The sequence below is a fragment of the Ranitomeya imitator genome, chromosome 8, assembly GCF_032444005.1.
Source record: "Ranitomeya imitator isolate aRanImi1 chromosome 8, aRanImi1.pri, whole genome shotgun sequence".
NCBI classification, from domain to species: Eukaryota; Metazoa; Chordata; class Amphibia; order Anura; family Dendrobatidae; genus Ranitomeya; species Ranitomeya imitator.
The window spans coordinates 9,142,748-9,167,915 of record NC_091289.1 but is presented as its reverse complement, the minus strand read 5'-3'; the positions used below and the strand labels follow the sequence as shown (position 1 = coordinate 9,167,915).

Here is a 25,168-nt window from a genome sequence, read left to right as displayed (position 1 = left end):
CTGTCCTCTGTCACATGTCCCCTGTCATTTGTCCTGTGTTCCCTGCCCTGTGTCCCGTCTCCTGCCCTGTATCCAGTCATTTGTCCTGTGTCCCCTGACGTGTCCCGTCACTTGTCCCGTCTCCTGTCCTGTGACCTATGTCCTCTGCCCTGTGTCCCCTATCCCGTCTCCTGTCCCCTGCCCTGTGTCCTCTGTCCCTTGTCTCCTACCCTGTGTCCCCTGTCCGGTTTCCTCTGTCTCCTGTCCTGTCACTTGTCCTGTGTCCCCTGTCCTCTGTCCTGTGTCCCCTGTCACTTGTCCTGTCTCCTGTCCCCTGCCCTGTGTCCCCTGTCCTGTTTTCTCTGTCTCCTGTCCTGTGTCCCCTGTCCCTTGTCATCTGTCTCCTGTACTGTGTCCCCTGCCCTGTGTCCTCTGTCCCTTGTCTCCTGTCCTCTGTCACTTGTCCTGTGACCTCTATCCCCTGCCCTGTGTCCTTTGTCCTGTCCTCTGTCACATGTCCCGTCATTTGTCCTGTGTCCCCTGCCCTGTGTCCAGTCATTTGTCCTGTGTCCCCTGACGTGTCCCGTCTCCTGTCCCTTGTCCTCTGTCTCCTGTCCTGTGACCTATGTCCTCTGCCCTGTGTCCCCTATCCCGTCTCCTGTCCCCTGCCCTGTGTCCTCTGTCCCTTGTCTCCTACCCTGTGTCCCCTGTCCGGTTTCCTCTGTCTCCTGCCCTGTGTCCTGTCACTTGTCCTGTGTCCCCTGTCCTCTGTCTCCTGTCCTGTGTCCCGTCTCCTGCCCTCTGTCTCCTGTCCTCTGTCCCGTCTCCTGTCCCCTGCCCTGTGCCCCCTGTCCTGTTTTCTCTGTCTCCTGTCCTGTGTCCCCTGTCAATTGTCCTGTGTCCCCTGTCATCTGCCTCCTGTCCTGTGTCCCCTGTCCTGTCTCCTGTCCCCTGCCCTGTGTCCTCTGTCCCTTGCCTCCTGTCCTGTGTCCCCTGTCCCGTCTTCTGCCCTGGGTTCCCTGTCCTGTTTCCTCTGTCTCCTGTTTCCCCTGTCCTGTTTCCCCTGTCTCCTGTCCTGTGTCCCCTGTCCTCTGTCACTTGTCCTGTGTCCCGTCACTTGTCCTGTCTCCTGTCCTGTGTCTACTGTCCCTTGTCCCGTCTCCTGTCCTGTGTCCCCTGTCCTGTTTCCTCTGTCTCCTGTCCGGTGTCCCCTGTCACTTGTCCTGTGTCCTCTGTCTCCTGCCCTGTGTCCCGCCTTTTGTCCCCTGTCCTGTTTCCTGCCTCCCTGTCCTCTGTCACTTGTCCTGTGTCCTCTGTCTCCTGTCCTGTGTTCCCTGTCATCTGTCTCCTGTCCTGTGTCCCCTGTCCTGTTTCCTCTGTCTCCTGTCCTGTGTCCCCTGTCACTTGTCCTGTGTCCCCTGTCCTCTGTCCTGTGCCCCCTGTCCTGTCTCCTGTCCTGTGTCCCCTGCCACTTGTCCTGTGTCCCGTCTCCTGTCCTGTGTCCCCTGCCACTTGTCCTGTGTCCCGTCTCCTGTCCCTTGTCCTGTGTGCCCTGTCCTGTGTCTTCTGTCTCCTGCCCTGTGTCCCCTGTCCTGTTTCCTCTGTCTCATGTCCTGTGTCCCCTGTCCTGTCTCCTGTCCTGTGTCCCCTGTCATCTGTCTCCTGTCCTGTGTCCCGTCTCCTGCCCTGTGTCCCCTGTCCCGTCTTCTGTCTCCTGCCATGTGTCCCCTGTCCTGTTTTCTCTGTCTCCTGTCCTGTGTCCCCTGTCCTGTTTCCTCTGTCTCCTGTCCTGTCACTTGTCCTGTGTCCCCTGTCCTCTGTCTCCTGTCCTGTGCCCCCTGCCCTGTCACTTGTCCTGTGTCCCGTCTCCTGTCCTATGTCTCTTGTCCCCTGCCCTGTGTGCCCTGTCCTGTGTCTTCTGTCTCCTGCCCTGTCACTTCTCCTGTGTCCCCTGTCTCCTGTCCTGTGTCCCGTCTCCTGTCCTCTGTCTCCTGTCCCCTGCCCTGTGTCCTCTGTCCTGTCTCCTGTCCTGTGTCCCCTGTCCTGTTTCCTCTGTCTCCTGTACTGTGTCCCCTGTCACTTGTCCTGTGTCCCGTCTCTTGTCCTGTGTCTCCTGTCCCTTGTCCCGTCTCTTGTCCCCTGCCCTGTGTCCCGTCTCCTGTCCTGTGTGCCCTGTCCTGTGTCTTGTCTCCTGCCCTGTGTCCCCTGTCCTGTTTCCTCTGTCTCCTGTCCTGTGTCCCCTGTCCTGTCTCCTGTCCTGTGTCCCGTCTCCTGCCCTGTGTCCCCTGTCCCGTCTTCTGTCTCCTGCCCTATGTCCCCTGTCCTGTTTCCTCTGTCTCCTGTACTGTGTCCCCTGTCACTTGTCCTGTGTCCCCTGTCCTCTGTCCTTTGCCCCCTGTCCTGTATCCCGTCCTGTCACCTGTCCTGTGTCCCCTGTCCTCTGTCTCCTGTCCCCTGCCCTGTGTCCTCTGTCCTGTCTCCTGTCCTGTGTCCCCTGTCCTGTTTCCTCTGTCTCCTGTACTGTGTCCCCTGTCACTTGTCCTGTGTCCCGTCTCTTGTCCTGTGTCTCCTGTCCCTTGTCCCGTCTCTTGTCCCCTGCCCTGTGTCCCGTCTCCTATCCTGTGTGCCCTGTCCTGTGTCTTGTCCCCTGCCCTGTGTCCCCTGTCCTGTTTCCTCTGTCTCCTGTCCTGTGTCCCCTGTCCTGTCTCCTGTCCTGTGTCCCCTCTTCTGTCCCCTGTCCTGTTTCCTCTGTCTCCTGTACTGTGTCCCCTGTCACTTGTCCTGTGTCCCCTGTCCTCTGTCTCCTGTCCTTTGCCCCGTCCTGTATCCCGTCCTGTCACTTGTCCTGTGTCCCCTGTCCTCTGTCTCCTGTCCCCTGCCCTGTGTCCTCTGTCCTGTCTCCTGTCCTGTTTCCTCTGTCTCCTGTACTGTGTCCCCTGTCACTTGTCCTGTGTCCCTTGTACTCTGTCTCTTGTCCTGTGTCTCCTGTCCCTTGTCCCGTCTCCTGTCCCCTGCCCGGTGTCCTCTGTCCCTTGATCTGTTGGTGACTGCATTGGGGACGCATTATACGGTGCACACAGGACTCTGCATCCACAGCTGTGCGCGGAACCTTTGTACTTGGGAAACTTCCCCTATCCGGACCGGAAGTCGCTCTGCCCTGCCGGAACCGGAAGTGCTTCGTGCTGCTGGAGGCGCCGGGAGTTGCCACGTCTGACAGACACCGAAGAGGCGGCGAGCACAGCGGCCGGGAGCGGCACCATGGTGCGTATCATCCCCGCGGTGCACACTCCGGGCGGCCGCAGGGGGCGGGAGGGACAGGCCGGGGCTCCCGGAGGGACAGGGCCACGGCTCCCGGAGGGACAGGGCCACAGCCGAGTTCTGCTGTTGCATAGGACTGCGGGCAGGGTGTTATACTTACATAGGACTGTAGGTGACGTTACATTCTTACGTAGGATTTAGGGCAGCATCTGACATTTACATAGGACTGCGGATAACGTATGACGTTTACATGGAACTGCAAATAACAGTATTTACATAAAAGTGCAGGCAAGATAAATGTACTTAGGACTGCGGGGTATATACAACATGTTTACATAGGACTGCAGATTGCCATACATTTTTTCTACAAGGGAGGAGTCATTTTCATAGTGCTGTCTGTAAGATGAAATATAATCTTTAGACTGCATTAGAGACAACATTGTTACATGGGGCTGCGGTTGATAGAACATTGTGACATGGGGCTGCGGTTGATAGAACATTGTGCCATGGGGCTGCGGGTGCTACAACGTTCTTACATGGGGCTGTGGGTTATACAATGTTCTTACATGGGGCTGTGGGTGATAGAACATTGTGACATGGGGAGGCTGGTGATACAACGTTCTTACATGGGGCTGTGGGTGATAGAACATTGTTACATGGGGCTGTGGGTGATAGAACAATTACATGGGGCTGTGGGTGATACAGCATTCTTACATGGGGCTCTGGGTTATACAATGTTCTTACATGGGGCTGCGGGTGATAGAACATTGTGACATGGGGCTGCGGGTGCTACAACGTTATTACATGGGGCTGTGGGTTATACAATGTTCTTACATGGGGCTGTGGGTGATAGAACATTGTGACATGGGGAGGCTGGTGATACAACGTTCTTACATGGGGCTGCGGGTGATATAACATTCTTACATGGGGCTGCGGGTGATATAACATTCTTACATGGGGCTGTGTGTTATACAATGTTGTTACATGGGGCTGTGGGTTATACAATGTTGTTACATGGGGCTGTGTGTTATACAATGTTGTTACATGGGGCTGTGGGTTATACAATGTTGTTACATGGGGCTGTGTGTTATACAATGTTGTTACATGGGGCTGTGTGTTATACAATGTTGTTACATGGGGCTGTGTGTTATACAATGTTCTTACATGGGGCTGTGTGTTATACAATGTTCTTACATGGGGCTGTGTGTTATACAATGTTCTTACATGGGGCTGTGTGTTATACAATGTTCTTACATGGGGCTGCGGGTGATATAACATTGTTGCATGGGGCTGTGGGTGATGCAGCATTCTTACATGGGGATGTGGGTTATACAATGTTCTTACATGGGGCTGCGGGTGATAGAACATTTACATGGGGTTGTGGGTGTTACAGCATTCTTACATGGGGCTGTGGGTTATACAATGTTCTTACATGGGGCTGCGGGTGATATAACATTCTTACATGGGGCTGTGTGTTATACAATGTTGTTACATGGGGCTGTGTGTTATACAATGTTCTTACATGGGGCTGTGTGTTATACAATGTTCTTACATGGGGCTGTGTGTTATACAATGTTCTTACATGGGGCTGTGGGCGATAGAACATTCTTTCATGGGGCTGTGGGTTATACAATGTTCTTACACGGGGTTGTGGGTGATACAGCATTTTTACATGGGGCTGCTACCCCACAACGTGGTATTTATTGTTTTGAAGGTTTGCATTAGTACATGTAAAGAACATGCCGACACTTGTGAACATTTTGTTTTCTTTTTATTGTGAAGTAAACAACAAATAAGACAAAATGACTGACACGCTCAGTGTGCAGAACTGCTCACCCCCTACAGTCGGTACTTTGTGGAGCCTCCCTTTGCGGCAGTCACAGCTGCAGTCGCTTTAGATAAGTCTCTGAGATTTTCACATCTTCCCACTGGGATTTTTTCACATTCCTAAGTGAACGCTGCTCCAGCTCCTTCACGTTAGATGTTTCCTCTGGTCTTCACGTCTGACCACAGGTTCTCCAGTGGATTCAGGTCTGGGCTGTGACTCGGCCGCTCCAGGACATTCACACGTTTCCCCTTACACCACTTGAGTGTGGCTTTAGCAGTTTGCTTTGGGTCTTTGTCTTGTTGGAAGGTGAATCTCTGCCCCAGTCCCAAATCACCGACAAACTGAAGCAGGTTCTGCTCAAGAATATCCCTGTATTTCGCCCTTTCCATCTTCCCCTTGACTGAAACCATTTTCCTGTCCCTGCTGCCAGAAAACATCCTTACAGCATGATGCTGCCACCATGTTTCACTGTGGAGATGATATTCTTGAGGTGATGAGCTGCGTTGGATTGGCACCAGACACAGCATTTCCCTTGGTGGCCAAAGAGCTCAATTTTGGTCTCATGTGACCACAGAACCTTCCTCCATACATTTGGGGAGTCTCCCACATGTCTTTTAGTAAACTGAAAACAAGCCTTACAGTTTTTGTGTATAAGTAAAGGCTTTTTTTCTCCTCACTCTGCCATAAAGGCCACCTCTATGGAGTGTACGGCTTATTGTGGTCGTAAGGACAGATGCTCCAGTCTCTGCTGTTGAACGCTGCAGCTCCTTCAGGGTCACCTTTGGTCTCTGTGCTGCCCCTCGGATTAATGTCCTCCTTGCCCGGGCTGAACGTTTTGGTGGGCGTCCTCTCTTGGCAGGTTTGTTGTGGTTCCATGTTTTTCCCATTTGATGATAACAGATTTGATGGCACTCCAGTGGATCATCAGAAATTGGGAGATTTTTTTACAACCCAACCCTGACTTGTACTTCTCAATGACTTTGTCCCTGACTTGTTTGAAGATCTCCTTGTTCTTCATGGTGGTGTTTGGAGATCTCATTGTTCTGTGTGGTGTTGTTTGGAGATCTCATTGGTCTTCGTGGTGTTTGGAGATCTCATTGGTCTTCGTGGTGTTTGTGGTGTTTGCAGATCTCATTGGTCTTCGTGGTGTTGTTTGGAGATCTCATTGGTCTTCGTGGTGTTGTTTGGAGATCTCATTGGTCTTCGTGGTGTTGTTTCGAGATCTCATTGGTCTTCGTGGTGTTTGGAGATCTCATTGGTCTTCTTGGTGTTGTTGGGAGATCTCATTGGTCTTCGTGGTGGTGTTTGCAGATCTCACGGGTCTTCTTGGTGGTGTTTGGAGATCTCCTTGGTCTTCGTGGTGGTGTTTGGAGATGTCCTTGGTCTTCGTGGTGGTGTTTGGAGATCTCATTGGTCTTCGTGGTGGTGTTTGGAGATCTCATTGTTCTTCGTGGTGGTGTTTGGAGATCTCATTGGTCTTCGTGGTGGTGTTTGGAGATCTCCTTGGCCTTCGTGGTGGTGTTTGGTTAGTGATGCCTCTTGTTAATGGTGTTGCAGCATCTGTGACCTTTTTGAAATGGTAAAGTGTATATACTGTCAGCAATGACACACGTAGGATGTCCTCCTGAGTCCTATGAAGGTAATTGCACCACAAAGTTTTAGGGGCTTCATAGCAAAACGGGTAAATACATATGCACATGCCAATTTGTAGTTATTTGATCCCAATAAACATAATTTATACATATATTTTTCTGACTTCACCAACTTAGGGTACCGTCACACTATACGATTTACCTACGATCACGACCAGCGATATGACCTGGTCGTGATCGTAGGTAAATCGTAGTGTGGTCGCTGGGGAGCTGTCACACAGACAGCTCTCCAGCGACCAATGATGCCGAGGTCCCTGGGTAACCAGGGTAAACATCGGGTAACTAAGCGCAGGACCGCGCTTAGTAACCCGATGTTTACCCTGGTTACAAGCGTAAAACTAAAAAAAAACAAACAGCACATACTTACATTCTGGTGTCCGTCAGGTCCCTTGCCGTCTGCTTCCCGCACTGTGACTGCCGGCCGTAAAGTGAAAGTGAAAGCACAGCCGCTGTGCTCTGCTTTTACTTTACGGCCGGCAGTCACAGTGCGGGAAGCAGACGGCAAGGGACCTGACGGACACCAGAATGTAAGTATGTGCTGTTTGTTTTTTTTTAGTTTTACGCTTGTAACCAGGGTAAACATCGGGTTACTAAGCGCGGTCCTGCGCTTAGTTACCCGATGTTTACCCTGGTTACAAGCGAACGCATCGCTGGATCGCATCGCTAGATCGGTGTCACACACACCGATCCAGCGATGACAGCGGGAGATCCAGCGATGAAAGAAAGTTCTAAACGATCTGCTACGACGTACGATTCTCAGCAGGATCCCTGATCGCTGCTGCGTGTCAGACACAGCGTTATCGTAACGATATCGCTGAAACGTCACGAATCGTACCGTCGTAGCGATCGAAATGGTATAGTGTGACGGTACCCTTAGACTATTTAGTGCTGATGCATCACACACAAATCAGGTGATAAAAATATTTAAACACAGGTTGTAATGTAACAAAATAGGCAAAAAGCCAAGGGGGTGAAAAGTTTTGCAAGCCATTATACATGGAACTGCAGGTGAGACGACATCCTTGCATGGGGCTGCAGGTGAGGTGGCATTCTTACATGGGGCTGCGGGTGAGGCGGCATTCTTAAGCGGGGCTGCGGATGAGGCGGCATTCTTAAGCGGGGCTGCGGATGAGGCGGCATTCTTAAGCGGGGCTGCGGATGAGGCGGCATTCTTAAGCGGGGCTGCGGGTGAGGCGGCATTCTTAAGCGGGGCTGCGGGTGAGGCGGCATTCTTAAGCGGGGCTGCGGGTGAGGCGGCATTCTTAAGCGGGGCTGCGGGTGAGGCGGCATTCTTAAGCGGGGCTGCGGGTGAGGAGGCATACTTGCGCGGAGCTGCGGCTGCACAGTGCTTGTTGTAGTGGGAGCGGGGTTTTCCCTGATGGTACACGGGTCTGTGCTGTAATGGACGGTCTGTGTGTCACCTGTGTACACGGGTCTCTGCTGTAATGGACGGTCTGTGTGTCACCTGTGTACACGGGTCTGTGCTGTAATGGACGGTCTGTGTGTCACCTGTGTACACGGGTCTGTGCTGTAATGGACGGTCTGTGTGTCACCTGTGTACACGGGTCTCTGCTGTAATGGACGGTCTGTGTGTCACCTGTGTACACGGCTCTGTGCTGTAATGGACGGTCTGTGTGTCACCTGTGTACACGGGTCTCTGCTGTAATGGACGGTCTGTGTGTCACCTGTGTACACGGGTCTGTGCTGTAATGGACGGTCTGTGTGTCACCTGTGTACACGGCTCTGTGCTGTAATGGACGGTCTGTGTGTCACCTGTGTACACGGGTCTGTGCTGTAATGGACGGTCTGTGTGTCACCTGTGTACACGGGTCTGTGCTGTAATGGACGGTCTGTGTGTCACCTGTGTACTCGCACAGTCATCTGAACTCCAATCTTTCTTTTCTCAGGTTTCTGTAATCAACAATGTGGACACCTCCCACGAGGATATGATTGTGAGTGGACCATCCGGCTTCTTATCTGACATTTACCTTTCTGTAGAGATTTCATCTGGTGCTGTGTACAGGAAACGAGCAGCATTCGACAGCCAGTGCAAACACCACAATGTAAAGTGAGGAGCCCTAAATGCTGCTAATGGCTGCTGCACACGCACCTCTATTGCTCCTATGTGTCCCCCTTTGTTCTGCTGGGGGTTTGCTCTTGTCAGAATGAGTCTACATCCCCCTCTGGCAGCTGACAATGTCGCTGTTTCTTACTTCCCCTGTAGGAGCTCATCTGTACTACCGTGTGCTGCCGAGTTTTCTCCTTCCCTGACAATTAGGGAGAAAGCTATTCCTATTGGGTGCATGCAGTGAGCAGAGGGTCACTATGCAGAGACCTGGGGAGAGATATTGATCATGTGCAACCACCATGACTTGGTCCATTAAGTGGACGTGCACATTGCTGCCCCCTGGTGTTCACAGTGCACGACATGCTGTGTTCTAGGCTCTGGTGGTCAGAACCTGTGTCTCTTACCCTGCCGTCAGTATTGCCGGTGTTACCCTTCACGCCCCTTTTGAGTCCTTTCTACCATGTTAGTCCTTTGTGTATTTGGACGATTTACGAGAATGTTCCGCTTTTGTTTTTCTTTCAGCACGATGCTCAGATGGATTATTACGGCATTCGTCTGGCCACCTGCTCCTCCGACCGATCTGTGAAGATCTTTGATGTAAAAAATGGCGGTCAGATCCTGATTGCTGATCTGCGGGGGTGAGCGAGGCCGATCTTTACGTAACACAGATCACAGTCACCAGACCAAACTCTGACGAGAAGCCAATAATGCTAAAAACAGGCCCCGGAGAATAAACGACCCCAGTTGTCAGGATTGGCGTCCGTTTCAGTGGTCGGACCCCCATGTATTCCAGGGGATGTGCCATCGGTCTGTCCCCCTCCTTCATGCAGCTGCACACCAATGTGCACAGTCGCTAAATGTCGTATGTCCGGGATTAAGGAAGGCTTCATCTCCTCTGATCCCGATCATTTAACATAAATGGCGTCCGCCATGACTAGTAGTACACAGTACACCACACATTGTAGATGTGATCAGCAGAGTGAGGCTGGAAATATTAAAATTAACATTTACTACAATCACTTCCAAAAAGTTTTTTTGTTCTGTCAAACTTAAAAATTGCTAAAAGTTAGTTCTAAAGGCTGCAGGTTGTGTTTTTTTTTTTTTTTCCATTGTTTCACAACTTTCGGATTTGCGTTGCAGACACGAGGGGCCGGTGTGGCAGGTGGCCTGGGCTCATCCCATGTACGGAAACATCCTGGCGTCCTGCTCCTATGACCGTAAGGTTATTATATGGAAAGAAGAGAACGGGACCTGGGACAAGACGTACGAGTACACCGGCCACGACTCTTCAGGTGATGACGCCTGGCTGTATGATGGGGGTAGTAGTGCAGCACTTGTGGTGGTCTGCACTTGTTGCCTCCCCTCCCCATGAACTGTTCTGATATCGGACGACACTTGCAGTTTTTAACTCTGTTTTGTGTCCGGTTCAGTGAATTCTGTGTGCTGGGCCCCTCATGACTTTGGGCTGATGTTGGCCTGCGGCAGTTCAGATGGCGCCATTTCCCTCCTCACCTATACGGGTGACGGCCCCTGGGACGTAAAAAAAATCAGCAACGCTCACACGGTAAGTGCCAGTAAATAAGCAGATTTACCCTACTATATCACACCAGTAGGGGGCAGTGCAAGCACTTTAGATAAGATGACCCCCATGGGGCATACTGCGGCCTCAGTGTAGACGTTCCTGTACCTGTCACATATAGATCGGGTGTAACGCGGTCAGCTGGGCCCCCTCTGTCGTCCCGGGCAGTTTAGTGGATCAGCCGTCTGGGCAGAGGCCAAACTACATCAAGAGGTTTGTCTCCGGGGGATGCGACAACCTGGTAAAGATCTGGAGGTAAGTGACAACTTAGGTTTTACCTGCGACTTATATAAGTGAAGTCAATCCCCCATTACTTCAGGTTACAGGGGGCTGCAGCTGTACTGCTGGGCATGATGCGGGTCCCCATAGCACTGCGATACCTGTCGAGCTCCTGTGGTCGCAGCATGTGTTCTGCCTCAGTACTGAGGAGCAGATGGACGGTCGCCCACAGTCCGTACCTCATGTCATTGCATTGGTCATGGCAGCTTTCTGGAAGTCTTAGCGGTAGGACAGAGAAGTCGTGTCCTGGGTGTCATACGTAAGAATCAGACCGTTAGGCCATGTTCACATGTGCTGTATCCGCTGCAGAATCTCCCCCAGGTGGACGTTTGCAGTCCACAGAAAAGTAACATAGTGGATGAAAAACTTCACCCAGACACTGGGAAATTACATCCGTGTCCATTTATGTCACGGATTTTCCCAATTCAGCAGTGATATCGAGACTCCACAACAAGCCGCCGTTGTTGCAGATTTTGAAGCAGAATTTCTGGTGTACATTGGGTAAATTGGAGGAAATATGGCGCCGCTCGCCTCCCCTGGTCTCCGTATAACACGACCTTCTGCATTAATGTCATTGCGGCATCGGTCACATGGACGAGATTGGCAAAAAGAAGCGTCAGGAGAGGGGAGAACAGCGTTTGGGGTTGTTATGTACCCAATCTTCTGCCATAAATCCTCACTAACTTTGGATGATTCTTGAGGAAATGTGTGAATGAAGCAGGTATACGGCAGGAATATATAGAGGTGATAACGGCCGATGTAACCGGACCTCTGCTTGTGCCGCAGGGAAGAGGACGGGCAATGGAAGGAAGATCAGAAGCTGGAGGCGCACAGTGACTGGGTGCGGGACGTGGCCTGGGCCCCCTCCATCGGTCTCCCTACCAGCACCATCGCCAGCTGTTCTCAGGTAACACCGTCCAGGGTGGTCCGTGGTGTGATGGTGGAGGGGTCTGCGTGTCGTTTCCTGAATCTCTCGTCTTTTTGCAGGACGGCAGAGTTTACATCTGGACTTGTGACGACCCGACCAGTAACAGCTGGACCCCAAAATTGCTGCACAAATTTAACGATGTCGTCTGGCACGTGAGCTGGTCCATCACCGCCAACATCCTGGCCGTGTCTGGGGGCGATAACAAGGTACGGTGCACGGTGGAAGAGCCAAGCGGGCCAGTACATTAAGGTAATCTCTATTAACCCCTTCACTCCTCCTGTTTCCAGGTGACCTTGTGGAAGGAGTCGGTGGACGGTCAGTGGGCGCTGATCAGCGATGTCAACAAGGGACAAGGGGCCGTGTCTGCGACGACAGACGGACACCAGAACGAGCAGTGACCCCTCTGTGCCTCCGGACCCCGAATTCAGACTCTCTGCTCTATAGAAATCTCAGAAGGACAATTCCCCAAAGCTTTTATTAACGCTTTCATGGCCAAAATGGAACTGCAGATCCTTTCCCTAAGATCTGACTTTAGGACCTTTTTTTTGTCTTATTTTCCAATAGATTTTTTTGGTTTACACCTGAACCCCAAAGATCTTTAAAGATGAATATTTGACACATTGATTTTCAGCGTCTGGTGGCTGCCATATTGAATCGGAGACCAGGACCTGCTAATCGATCGTTCTATTAATTTATACCCCCCTAGGTCCTGTAGACAACGGCATGCTGCTCCTCAAGGGAGTTATTAGTGGAGCTTGTGTATGGTAAGGCAGGGGTGTCAAACTGCATTCCTCGAGGGCAGCAAACCATGCGTGTTTTCAGGATTTCCTTAGCATTGCACAAGGTGCTGGAATCATTCTCTGCAGGTGATTAAATTATCACCTGTGCAATGCAAGGAAATCCTGAAAACATGACCTGTTTGCAGCCCTCGAGGAATGCAGTTTGACACCCATGTTGTAAGGGGTAATTAAAGGGATTGTCCACTTGTCGTCTTTATTATACCGTGAGCCTAAGTGCTCTAAAAACAATAAAAAGCACCTACCGCTCCTGTGCTGCTCCTCACGTTCCCCACCGCTCACCTTTCCTCATCTGGAGTGTTTGGGGACTGAGGAACGCTTCCTCCCTGCTGCAGCTGCTGATTGGCACAGGATTATGAATGTTGTAGTTGGCTGGCAAGTTTGTGTTTAATTTTAAGAGCGGACTTGAGCCCTTGTTAAAAATAAAAAACACATTTGAAAACCCCTTTAAGTGATCCCAGAAGTCACGTCCTTCATAGTAGCCTCAGAATGGAGACCGCCCGGTGTTCCCACAATCGTTTCATTTTATAAAACTGAAATTTTGCTCTTTATTTGTAAACGTTTTGTTTAATTCTTGAAATAAAATATTGAATTATTTTATGTTTCTTTAGCTTCTGATTTGCAGAATCTCTACAATCGCTATATATATATATATTTTTTATATGGCTGCGCTGTGGGCTCAGAAATCCTGTTGCACAGGAGGTGCCACCTGCTATACAACAGACTACCTATCCACCCCACACAGACTTGTAGATGTCAGTGTCACAGAGCAGGAGAAGCTCAAGGTGTCGGCCGATTTCTAATTGCCCTCGTACTTTGACACCTTGGTCTCAGTACTGCTAAGTGTCGGTCGCTGTCTCCCATCTGTGCGCTGCCTGTTAAGTGTCATCCATCTATAGGAGCAGGTATGCTGAGATGAGATACAGATAGTGGGGGGCAGAGGAAGAGCTTTTCTGTGTGTTTGTTGGTTGGGCGGGGGTCTTCATCTTTATAGGAAATAGGGTCTTTATACAGCAAATGTGCACTCCTATCTGTTACACTACAGGGAGGCTGCTTTCCATTAACGCAGACACTGCCAGAAGCAGTGTGTGTGACAGGAAGTTCCAACACATATAGTTCTGGCAGAATGCTAATGAAAAAGAATCGCCCACGGAAAGATTGGATGGGAAAAATGCAGAATCAGGGAGTTAGGACAGTTCCTGGCCATATTAGACTGGTATCTGCACCAAAATCAATGGGGGAGAAGGGGACAGGAGAACAGGAACACCTGAAGATAGATGAAGACAAAAGATGCGGTCAGGAAGGAGAAGGGTCACAGAAACTAATCCATAGTCACAGCGCTGTCCTAATGGTGGAGAAGTAAAATCAGCCAAAGGGCAGAATCTGTGGAAAATAAACATCAGGTGAACATCCTGTAAAGCTACTATTACATGCCTTATCTCCTGCATTATACCCCAGAGCTGCACTCACTATTCTGCTGGTGCAGTCACTGTGTACATACATTACATTACTGATCCTGAGTTACATCCTGTATTATACTCCAGAGCTGCACTCACTATTCTGCTGGTGCAGTCACTGTGTACATACATTACATTACTGATCCTGAGTTACATCCTGTGTTATACTCCAGAGCTGCACTCACTATTCTGCTGGTGCAGTCACTGTGTACATACATTACATTACTGATCCTGAGTTACATCCTGTATTATACCCCAGAGCTGCACTCACTATTCTGCTGGTGCAGTCACTGTGTACGTACATTACATTACTGATCCTGAGTTACATCCTGTGTTATACTCCAGAGCTGCACTCACTATTCTGCTGGTGCAGTCACTGTGTACATACATTACATTACGGATCCTGGGTTTTATCCTGTATTATACTCCAGAGCTGCACTCACTGTTCTGCTGGTGCAGTCACTGTGTACATACATTACACTACTGATCCTGAGTTACATCCTGTATTATACTCCAGAGCTGCACTCATTATTCTGCTGGTGCAGTCACTGTGTACATACATTACTGATCCTGAGTTACATCCTGTGTTATACTCCAGAGCTGCACTCACTATTTTGCTGGTGCAGTCACTGTGTGCATACATTACATTACTGATCCTGAGTTACATCCTGTATTATACCCCAGAGCTGCACTCAGTATTCTGCTGGTGCAGTCACTGTGCACATACATCACATTACTGATCCTGAGTTACCTCCTGCATTTTACTCCAGAGCTGCACTCACTATTCTGCTGGTGCAGTCACTGTGTACATACATTACATTACTGATCCTGAGTTACATCCTGTATTATACCCCAGAGCTGCACTCACTATTCTGCTGGTGGAGTCACTGTGTACATACATTACATTACTGATCCTGAGTTACATCCTGTATTATACTCCAGAGCTGCACTCACTATTCTGCTGGTGCAGTCACTGTGTACATACATTACATTACTGATCCTGAGTTACATCCCGTATTCTATCCCAGAGCTGCATTCACTATTCTGCTGGTGCAGTCACTGTGTACATACATTACTTATCCTGGGTTACATCTTGTATTATACCCCAGAGCTGCACTCACTATTCTGCTGGTGCAGTCACTGTGTACATACATTACATTACTGATCCTGAGTTACATCCTGTGTTATACTCCAGAGCTGCACTCACTATTCTGCTGGTGCAGTCACTGTGTACATACATTACATTACTGATCCTGAGTTACATCCTGTATTATACCCCAGAGCTGCACTCACTATTCTGCTGGTGCAGTCACTGTGTACATACATTACATTACTGATCCTGAGTTACATCCTGTATTATACCCCAGAGCTGCACTCACTATTCTGCTGGTGCAGTCACTGTGTACGTACATTACATTACTGATCCTGAGTTACATCCTGTGTTATACTCCAGAGCTGCACTCACTATTCTGCTGGTGCAGTCACTGTGTACATACATTACATTACTGATCCTGAGTTACATCCTGTATTATACTCCAGAGCTGCACTCACTATTCTGCTGGTGCAGTCACTGTGTGCATACATTACATTACTGATCCTGAGTTACATCCTGTATTATACTCCAGAGCTGCACTCACTATTCTGCTGGTGCAGTCACTGTGTACATACATTACATTACGGATCCTGGGTTTTATCCTGTATTATACTCCAGAGCTGCACTCACTGTTCTGCTGGTGCAGTCACTGTGTACATACATTACACTACTGATCCTGAGTTACATCCTGTATTATACTCCAGAGCTGCACTCATTATTCTGCTGGTGCAGTCACTGTGTACATACATTACTGATCCTGAGTTACATCCTGTATTATACTCCAGAGCTGCACTCACTATTCTGCTGGTGCAGTCACTGTGTACATACATTACATTACTGATCCTGAGTTACATCCCGTATTCTATCCCAGAGCTGCATTCACTATTCTGCTGGTGCAGTCACTGTGTACATACATTACTTATCCTGGGTTACATCTTGTATTATACCCCAGAGCTGCACTCACTATTCTGCTGGTGCAGTCACTGTGTACATACATTACATTACTGATCCTGAGTTACATCCTGTATTATACTCCAGAGCTGCACTCACTATTCTGCTGGTGCAGTCACTGTGTACATACATTACATTACTGATCCTGAGTTATCTCCTGTATTATACTCCAGAGCTGCACTCACTATTGTGCTGGTGCAGTCACTGTGTATATACATTACATTACTGATCCTGAGTTACATCCTGTATTATACCCCAGAGCTGCACTCACTATTCTGCTGGTGCAGTCACTGTGTACATACATTACATTACTGATCCTGAGTTATCTCCTGTATTATACTCCAGAGCTGCACTCACTATTGTGCTGGTGCAGTCACTGTGTATATACATTACATTACTGATCCTGAGTTACATCCTGTATTATACCCCAGAGCTGCACTCAATATTCTGCTGGCGCAGTCACTGTGTACATACATTACATTACTGATCCTGAGTTACCTCCTGTATTATACCCCAGAGCTGCACTCACTATTCTGCTGGCGCAGTCACTGTGTACATACATTACATTACTGATCCTGAGTTACCTCCTGTATTATACTCCAGAGCTGCACTCACTATTCTGCTGGCGCAGTCACTGTGTACATACATTACATTACTGATGCTGAGTTACATCATGTATTATACTCCAGAGCTGCACTCACTATTCTGCTGGTGTAGTCACTGTGTACATACATTACATTACTGATCCTGAGTTACCTCCTGTATTATACTCCAGAGCTGCACTCACTATTCTCCTGGTGCAGTCACTGTGTACATACATTACTGATCCTGAGTTACATCCTGTATTATCCTCCAGAGCTGCACTCACTACATAGATGACATTGTTGCTGATCCTCGGGTACATGACTGCGTTCCTCGGTGACACATATTTGTTCTCGCCGTCTCTGACTTTTCCGTTCTGATATAGATGGAAATATCCGCAGACAAACACGACATCAGAGCAATAATAGAAATTCTTCCTGCTCCCTCCTGCGCTATCAGTCTCAGGTCCCCGGGGTCAGCACAGCGGCTGCGGTCACAATGGCGGCTCTCGTCATTCCCTCGTTGTGTGGGTTCAGTCGCCTCCATTTTTCTTCGGCCTTTCCTATAAATATGCCGCGGACTTCAGGGTGTGAAGACTTTCCCGTGAAGCTTCTTGTACGTCACATCTCCAGGTATTGACCATTTTCGCTGTGGACTCAATGTAACGGATTTTTTCCCATTTTGCAGATCTCCAGCGATGATGTTGGGTAAAGCTTCGCTCTGCGCCGTCGTCCTGTTTTGTCTCCTGTGGACGGAGGATGTGGAGGGCGGATCGAGCTTCCTAAGTCCGGCAGATATGCAGAAAAACGCGGTAAGTGGAGAGCAGCGATCACCAAACTGCAGCATTCTGGCAAAACTGCAACTCCCAGCATCCTTTTACTGTTGCCGTCCGGTCATGCAGAGTGATGAAGTTTTGCCATATCTAGAAAGCTACAACTTGGGGAAAAACTGCAAAAATAGCTGTAATTTGACCATATGTCATACACTAGTCGCATCCAGAGCTGCATTCACAGTTCTGCTATTTTCTCCTTAGATTTGAGGCAAGTACATCATACTGATGGATCCTGCTGGTTCGGCGTCTGCAGGCTGCCTTCAGTGCATTATAGCAGCTCACAGCATAGACCCAAGATAGGTGACGTGAGCAGAATTGTGAGCGCAGCTCTGGGAGTTTTGTAATGAATTAAGTATATAGATTTTTTTTACCTCTAAGTTTTTTCCAGGGCAAGAAAATACCAAAAAAGCTGCAGTACAATAATATGGGCCGCAGGGAGGCCGGAGACTCCGTGGGGGATGTCACAGACGAACTTTCTGAGGTTCAGGAAGAGATTGGGGTGTGTATATTGTGGGGTGCTGAAACGTGGGGTTCAGCTGCCTGAATTGTGCACCCACTGGGTCTGTGCCCCCGCTGGATCTGTGTTCCCGTTGGGTCTGGGCCCCCGCTGGATCTGTGTTCCCGTTGGGTCTGGGCCCCGCTGGATCTGTGTTCCCGTTGGGTCTGGGCCCCGCTGGATCTGTGTTCCCGTTGGGTCTGGGCCCCGCTGGATCTGTGTTCCCGTTGGGTCTGGGCCCCGCTGGATCTGTGTTCCCGTTGGGTCTGGGCCCCGCTGGATCTGTGTTCCCGTTGGGTCTGGGCCCCGCTGGAGCCGTGCCCTCGTCTTACCTTAAAGTGAACCTGTCACCTGAATTTGGCGGGACCGGTTTTCGGTCATATGGGCGGAGTTTTCGGGTGTTTGATTCACCCTTTCCTTACCCGCTGGCTGCATGCTGGCCGCAATATTGGATTGAAGTTCATTCTATGTCCTCCGTAGTACACGCCTGCGCAAGGAAAAATTGCCTTGCGCAGGCGTGTACTACGGAGGACAGAGAATGAACTTCAATCCAATATTGCAGCCAGCGGGTAAGGAAAGGGTGAATCAAACACCTGAAAACTCCGCCCATATGACCGAAAACCGGTCCCGCCAAATTCAGGTGACAGGTTCCCTTTAATCTTCTCTATTCCAGGTGACGATCCCTCTGGGTGTTAACATGATGGTGACTCAGGAGCAGATCTGGAGGCAGAAAGCGGCCATAGAAAACCTCCTGCTCGGACTGCTCGCCCTCGGCTCCCCTGAAGGTACAGAACACTGTGTTCCTGCTGCACGTGTGACGCTATAACCTGGGGAGGAGGGTTCATTGTCCAGAAAGTCACCCGGGTTATAGAACACGAATAGGTCAGCGGCCGCCAACGTATCCTACTACCAAGTCAATGCCTATATGGACAGACCTGAGACCGTGGCGGAGTGAGGGGAGGAATGAGGAGACAATGGAGAAGTGAGGGGACAATGGCGGAGTGAGGGGACAATGGCAGAGTGAGGAGACAATGGAGAAGTGAGGGGATAATGGCGGAGTGAGGGGACAATGGCAGAGTGAGGAGACAATGGAGAAGTGAGGAGACAATGGCAGGGTGAGGGTACAATGGCAGGGTGAGGGGACAATGGCAGGGTGAGGGGACAATGGCAGAGTGAGGGGACAATGGCGGAGTGAGGAGACAATGGAGAAGTGAGGAGACAATGGCAGAGTGAGGAGACAATGGCGGAGTGAGGAGACAATGGCAGAGGAGACAATGGAGAAGTGAGGGGACAATGGCAGAGTGAGGAGACAATGGAGAAGTGAGGGGACAATGGCAGAGTGAGGAGACAATGGCGGAGTGAGGAGACAATGGCGGAGTGGGGACAATGGAGAAGTGAGGGGACAATGGCAGAGTGAGGAGACAATGGCAGAGTGAGGAGACAATGGCAGAGTGAGGAGACAATGGCAGAGTGAGGGGACAATGGCAGAGTGAGGAGACAATGGAGAAGTGAGGGGACAATGGCGGAGTGAGGGGACAATGGCGGAGTGAGGGGACAATGGCGGAGTGAGGAGACAATGGCAGAGTGAGGAGACAATGGCGAAGTGAGGGGACAATGGCGGAGTGAGGGGACAATGGCGGAGTGAGGGGACAATGGCGGAGTGAGGAGACAATGGCAGAGTGAGGAGACAATGGAGAAGTGAGGGGACAATGGCGGAGTGAGGGGACAATGGCGGAGTGAGGGGACAATGGCGGAGTGAGGAGACAATGGCAGAGTGAGGAGACAATGGAGAAGTGAGGGGACAATGGCGGAGTGAGGGGACAATGGCGGAGTGAGGGGACAATGGCGGAGTGAGGAGACAATGGCAGAGTGAGGAGACAATGGAGAAGTGAGGGGACAATGGCGGAGTGAGGGGACAATGGCGGAGTGAGGGGACAATGGCGGAGTGAGGGGACAATGGCAGAGTGAGGAGACAATGGAGAAGTGAGGGGACAATGGCGGAGTGAGGGGACAATGGCGGAGTGAGGGGACAATGGCGGAGTGAGGGGACAATGGCGGAGTGAGGAGACAATGGAGAAGTGAGGGGACAATGGCGGAGTGAGGAGACAATGGCGGAGTGAGGAGACAATGGCGGAGTGAGGAGACTGGCGGAGTGAGGGGACAATGGAGAAGTGAGGAGACAATGGCGGAGTGAGGAGACAATGGCAGAGTGAGGGGACAATGGCGGAGTGAGGGGCCCCTCATCTGGAGCTGCCAAAACCACTAGACAAAGTGAAGGACTGCTGCAAACAGCGGCTCTCCCTCCAGCAGCAGAGCGGCACATGGGGTTTATATCTCTGATCACTAAACTATGAGCAATCGTCCATTCTGATCCCGCGGTTAAAGGGATGTTCCAGTTTATAAAATGTGACCCTTATTGAAACCATGTGATGCAACGTTATAAACCTCACCGCTCAGCCGAGTGACCACCTGCAGTTCAGCATCAATTTGCCGCTCAGACATTAGGCGTTTATAGGAGGGGAACTATTGTGAGCGGCTCCGTAGTGGAGGAGCACAATATGAAATGCACAAGAGGGCGGAGACTGCAGTAGGAGGAGCTCAGCTTAGAATTAATGTCAGTAGTGCATCATGGAAATTGTAGACTGCGACCGAATTCAAAAGGCAAAATATATAGGGGGCAAATGTGCGACCAAAAAGGCAATTACACATATACTACAATGGGTTTCTCATCCAAACACTGGAATGCCCCTTTAGGAGTCTCAAGTATAATCGTTGGCCTCCTGTAAGATGCTGCAGGCACCGTTATACCAGACTTCTCCCCCTATATATTGCTGGTGCAGGACAGACCCCAATGATTTGGATATAATAGATGCCAGTAGCACGCCATGACGGAGGAAGAGAAGAGTTCCCTTTAATAAAAAGTCTGATAATGAAAAAACTAACACTAAAGCCGAGCGTTATCAGCTATAATGTGTCGCGTAACAATATATATATATATATATATAAACTTATCCCGCACCCGCATGTACGGTGATTCCTAAGAGTTTCTTCTATTTGTCTCACCAGATCCCCAGGAGGAGGACTAGCCACCACACCCCATGCCCACCACCGCAGGACCCCGTGCCCACCGCCGCAGGACCCCATCCTGTCAATCATTGCACGAACCTTTCCATTAAATAAAATAGATGTTTACAAGCAGTTTATCCGTCTTGTGGTTATTTCTGACTGTCACGACCCAGCCATTTATCAGGACACAATTCACAGCTCTGGCAAAAAAACAGGAGCTGGAGCCGCCAAAAATCGTGTGTGGCATCTGCAGATCACAGGTTGTTGGATATTTTCTCTATGTTGGCTGAATGGACAAATCCTTCCTAGTGCGATGTCAGAGCTGAGTGTTATACGCCAGTCCAATAACTCCCTCCTCCAGATCCGAGAGTGCAGAATCAGGGGAAGCTGCAGCACCATCCCCCTCTGCTAACCTCCCAGCAAACCTGATCATAGCAAGGACCTGCAGCTACATCTCCCTCCTCTCCCCTCCCAGCATACCTAATCATAAAAAGGACCTGCAGCTACATCTCCCTCCTCTCCCCTCCCAGCATACCTAATCATAAAAAGGACCTGCAGCTACATCTCCCTCCTCTCCCCTCCCAGCAGGGCCGTATTTAGAGTTTCTGCTGCCCTAGGCACTTTTAGTGCTGCCTCCCCCTTTGGTGAGTATGACACTATCGGCAGTGACTTTGGCAAAAATCGCTGATGTGAAAGTCGCCTTTTGCAGCAGATCCGACAGTTTTTCCGCATCTGCCGCGTAATGGATCACTTAGGGCAACACTGCATTCGGCCTCATTCATTCCCTATGGGACTTACAGACATGTGCGGCTCTTGCGGTTTTGCCGCCATCCGGCAAATGCGGTACTTGCAGCAATGAGAAAAAACACTACTAGCAGTGTTTTATGTATCATCGTAAGTGCAAAACCGCAATTGCCGCACATGTTCGCAAGTAGCCATCATTACCTGTCCCTGCACCTTGCTAGCTCATCCCTATCCAACCCTCCCTGACCTAAAACTACACTATAAAGCTTCAGAAAAGCAATTTATTAACTGCCATATTCCTATGATAATGAGGGCTCTAGGCTACGGCGTAGACTGGGACGGGCAGTCTCCGGGTCTCCATCCTCTCTGTGCACACCCTCAGTCCCTGCCTCACTGCCTGTGCACAGACCTCCCTCCACCGCACCCGGTAATCACCGCTCGCAGTAGCATACCGGCAGAGGTGTATCTAGGGTTTCTGGCACCCGGGGAAAGAATTCATTTTGGTGCCCCCCCTCCGCCAAGGACATATGTGATTTGCACACTCAGTCATGTGCCCACGAGCTCCTCTCCCTAATGCTCTCAATGTTCAGTGAAAAACTAAGAGAAGCAGAAGAGAAGCTCGATGTCACAGGACCATAAGAGTATGTGTCCACGTTCAGGATTGCATCAGGATTTGGTCAGGATTTTTCATCAGTATTTGTAGCCAAAACCAGGAGTGGAACAATTAGAGGAAAACTATAATAGAACCATATGCTCCACTTCTGTATTTATCACCCACTCCTGGTTTTGGCTACAAATACTGATGTAAAATACTGACCAAATCCTGATGCAATCCTGAACGTGGACACACACCCTAAGTCTGAAAAATCGCATATGAGTGACGTGTCCATGTGACGACTACTGGAACTTGCAGAGCTGAATCCTGACATCGCAGCTTCTGAATTCTCACAACGCATGCACTGCACTTTTAGGATTCTCCCTTGCCGGTGGACAGTCATGTCAGCACAAGTATGTGATTTGTAGACTTCTGACCACATTCTGACTAGATGTGCCCGGCCTCGCTCAGTTCATTTTCATTGACGGAGGTCACGCATGTCTAGTCAGCACGTGATCGCATTAATGTAAATCCCCAGCATGAGAGAATCCTGACAGCGTGCAGTGTGCACTGTGAGAATTCAGAAGTCTGCAGTCACAAAGAATGACTGCAGACTCATCACAAGCCTGGACATCCCCTTTAAAAGGGACTCTGTCACCTGAATTTGGAGGGAACAATTTTCAGCCATAGGGGCGGGGCTTTCGGGTGTTTGATTCACCCTTTCCTTACCCATTGGCTGCATGCTGGCTGCAATATTGGATTGAAGCTCATTCTCTGTCCTCCATAGTACACGCCTGCGCAAGGCAAGATTGCAGATTGTGCAGGTACAGTATGTACTACGGAGGACAGAGAATGAGCTTCAATCCAATATTGCAGCCAGCATGCAGCCAGCGGGTATGGAAAGGGTGAATCAAACACCCGAAAACCCCACCCCTATGGCTGAAAATTGTTCCCTCCAAATTCAGGTGACAGTGTCCCTTTAAATCTCCTAACATATATAAAAACATGAGAGTTAGCATCACAAATAACATTTACATCCAGGTACCTGATAGATGACGTCGCCTCTGGAGCCGTTCTCCTTTTCTTCATCTTGTCCAGATCCCATGATGAGTTTTCTCATCCACAGCCGTCTCTGCAGACTTCCATCTTCGCCGCTCTTTTGCAGAAAGTCTCCACATGACACCCTTAAAGATACAAGTGTCATTATAATGCTCCCAAATAAAAAATTGCCCCTCACTATATTGTCTGCACAAAGTATGACCCCCACACTGTCCCTCTTATGGTACATGCTCTTCACACTGTCCTCTCCTTTCTATACCAGTCCCCTCTTCACACTGTCCTCTCACACTGTGTCCCCCTTATAGGGCCCAGTATTTATACTCCATATTTATACTCCATCCTCCCACACTGCGTTCATGCCTCCCCCATCCTCCCACCCTGCGTTCATGGCTCCCCCATCCTTCTCCCCTGCAAGCATGGCTCCCCCATCCTCCCACTCTGCGTTCATGGCTCCCCATCCTTCTCCCCTGCGTTCATGGCTCCCCCATCCTTCTCCCCTGCGTTCATGGCTCCCCCATCCTCCCACTCTGCGTTCATGGCTCCCCCATCCTCCCACTCTGCGTTCATGGCTCCCCCATCCTCCCACTCTGCGTTCATGGCTCCCCATCCTTCTCCCCTGCGTTCATGGCTCCCCATCCTTCTCCCCTGTATGCACGGCTCCCCATCCTTCTCCCCTGTATGCACGGCTCCCCATCCTTCTCCCCTGTGTGCACGACTCCCCATCCTTCTCCCCTGTATGCACGGCTCCCCATCCTTCTCCCCTGTATGCACGGCTCCCCATCCTCCTCCCCTGTGTGCACGGCACCCCACTTTTTTCCCTGTCATACTTACCTCTCACCGGCGCGCAGCACAGAACTTCCTGGCATCTCAGCGTCTTCCTTCCTGTCTTCAGCGGTCACATGGTAGCGCTAATTAAGGGTGATGAATATGCGCATATTCATCACCCTTAATGATCGGTACCATGTGACCGCTGAAGACAGGACGGCGCTGAGACGCAGTTGCAGCCACCGCTGGAGGAAGGTGAGTATTACGTCTTCAGGGAGGGAGGGAAGGGGGCGGGAAGGAGGGAGGAGGGGGGGGCGGGAAGGGGGGAGGGAGGAGGGGGGGCGGAAACTTGACCCCGGAGTTTTATAAAATAAAAAAAAAAAAAAAAAGGAAAAAACCTAGCTCAAGGGCGCCCCCCCGCATCCCGCCGCCCTAGGCACGTGCCCTCAAGTGCCTAGTGGCAAATACGGCCCTGCCTCCCAGCATACCTAATCATAAAAAGGACCTGCAGCTACATCTCCCTCCCAGCATACCTGATCATAAAAAGGACCTGCATCTGCATCTCCCTCCTGTCCCAGCGTACCAGATCACAGTAAGAAGCTGCATCCCCCTCCTCTCTTCCCAGCATAACTGATCATAGAAAGAAGCTGCAGCTCTAACCCCCTCCTTTCTATGACCAGGTTTGCAGGAAGGAGAGGAGAGGAACGTAGCTGCATCTTTCTATGATCGAGTATGCAGAGAGGAGGATGCAGCTTCTTTCTATGATCAGGTATGTTGGGAGGGGAGAAGCTGCAGTTGCATCCCGCTCCTCTCCCTGCATACCTGATTATAGAAAGAAGATGCAGCTACATCCCCCTCATCGCCTCTACTTTGGGAGGAGGGGGATGCAGCTGCAGCTATCAGTCTTCTATGCGATGTTTTACACCACGTGTCGCCCTAGGCGCAGGCTGTCAGTCTGTCTCGGCTCCTGTATACCCAGCACTTCACTAGTTGTTTTTCGTCATCCACCTGAACGGAGCGCATCACTGATATCTGGTGATTTTATTAGTGGGGGCCCACTTTACCCCAGAAAAGTGATAGCGTCTTTAATACCATTACATAGCAAAGAAATCTTAAAAGAAAAAAAAAAAAAGATTTTTCATTTTTAGTTTTTTATCAGA

The 25,168-nt window shown here is 50.2% G+C and overlaps 1 protein-coding gene across 2 annotated transcripts; it reads left to right on the top strand.

Moving 5' to 3' along the window:
- Nucleotides 1-3,113: 3,113 nt before the first annotated feature.
- SEC13 (SEC13 homolog, nuclear pore and COPII coat complex component) lies at nucleotides 3,114-20,977 on the top strand. 2 transcript variants are annotated; one of them, XM_069736221.1, is made up of 10 exons: nucleotides 3,114-3,240; nucleotides 8,625-8,669; nucleotides 9,308-9,423; nucleotides 9,926-10,077; nucleotides 10,216-10,349; nucleotides 10,486-10,619; nucleotides 17,139-17,262; nucleotides 17,672-17,782; nucleotides 18,453-18,564; nucleotides 20,846-20,977. In XM_069736221.1, exons 1-10 carry the CDS (start codon nucleotides 3,238-3,240, stop codon nucleotides 20,863-20,865), a joined length of 951 nt encoding a protein of 316 aa, XP_069592322.1. In that variant the 5' UTR covers nucleotides 3,114-3,237; the 3' UTR covers nucleotides 20,866-20,977. The 2 variants fall into 2 exon arrangements, with proteins under 2 accessions (XP_069592322.1, XP_069592321.1); XM_069736220.1 differs by lacking the exons at nucleotides 17,139-17,262; nucleotides 17,672-17,782; nucleotides 18,453-18,564; nucleotides 20,846-20,977 and adding exons at nucleotides 11,430-11,550; nucleotides 11,631-11,777; nucleotides 11,859-12,964.
- Nucleotides 20,978-25,168: the final 4,191 nt, after the last annotated feature.

Bases quoted from the DNA above. Each gene is read 5' to 3' on its own strand.
- SEC13 (XM_069736220.1), top strand. The intron at 9,424-9,925 runs GTGAGCGAGGCC...TTTGCGTTGCAG, and splicing joins CTGATTGCTGATCTGCGGGG to ACACGAGGGGCCGGTGTGGC. The intron at 10,350-10,485 runs GTAAGTGCCAGT...TGTCACATATAG, and splicing joins AAATCAGCAACGCTCACACG to ATCGGGTGTAACGCGGTCAG.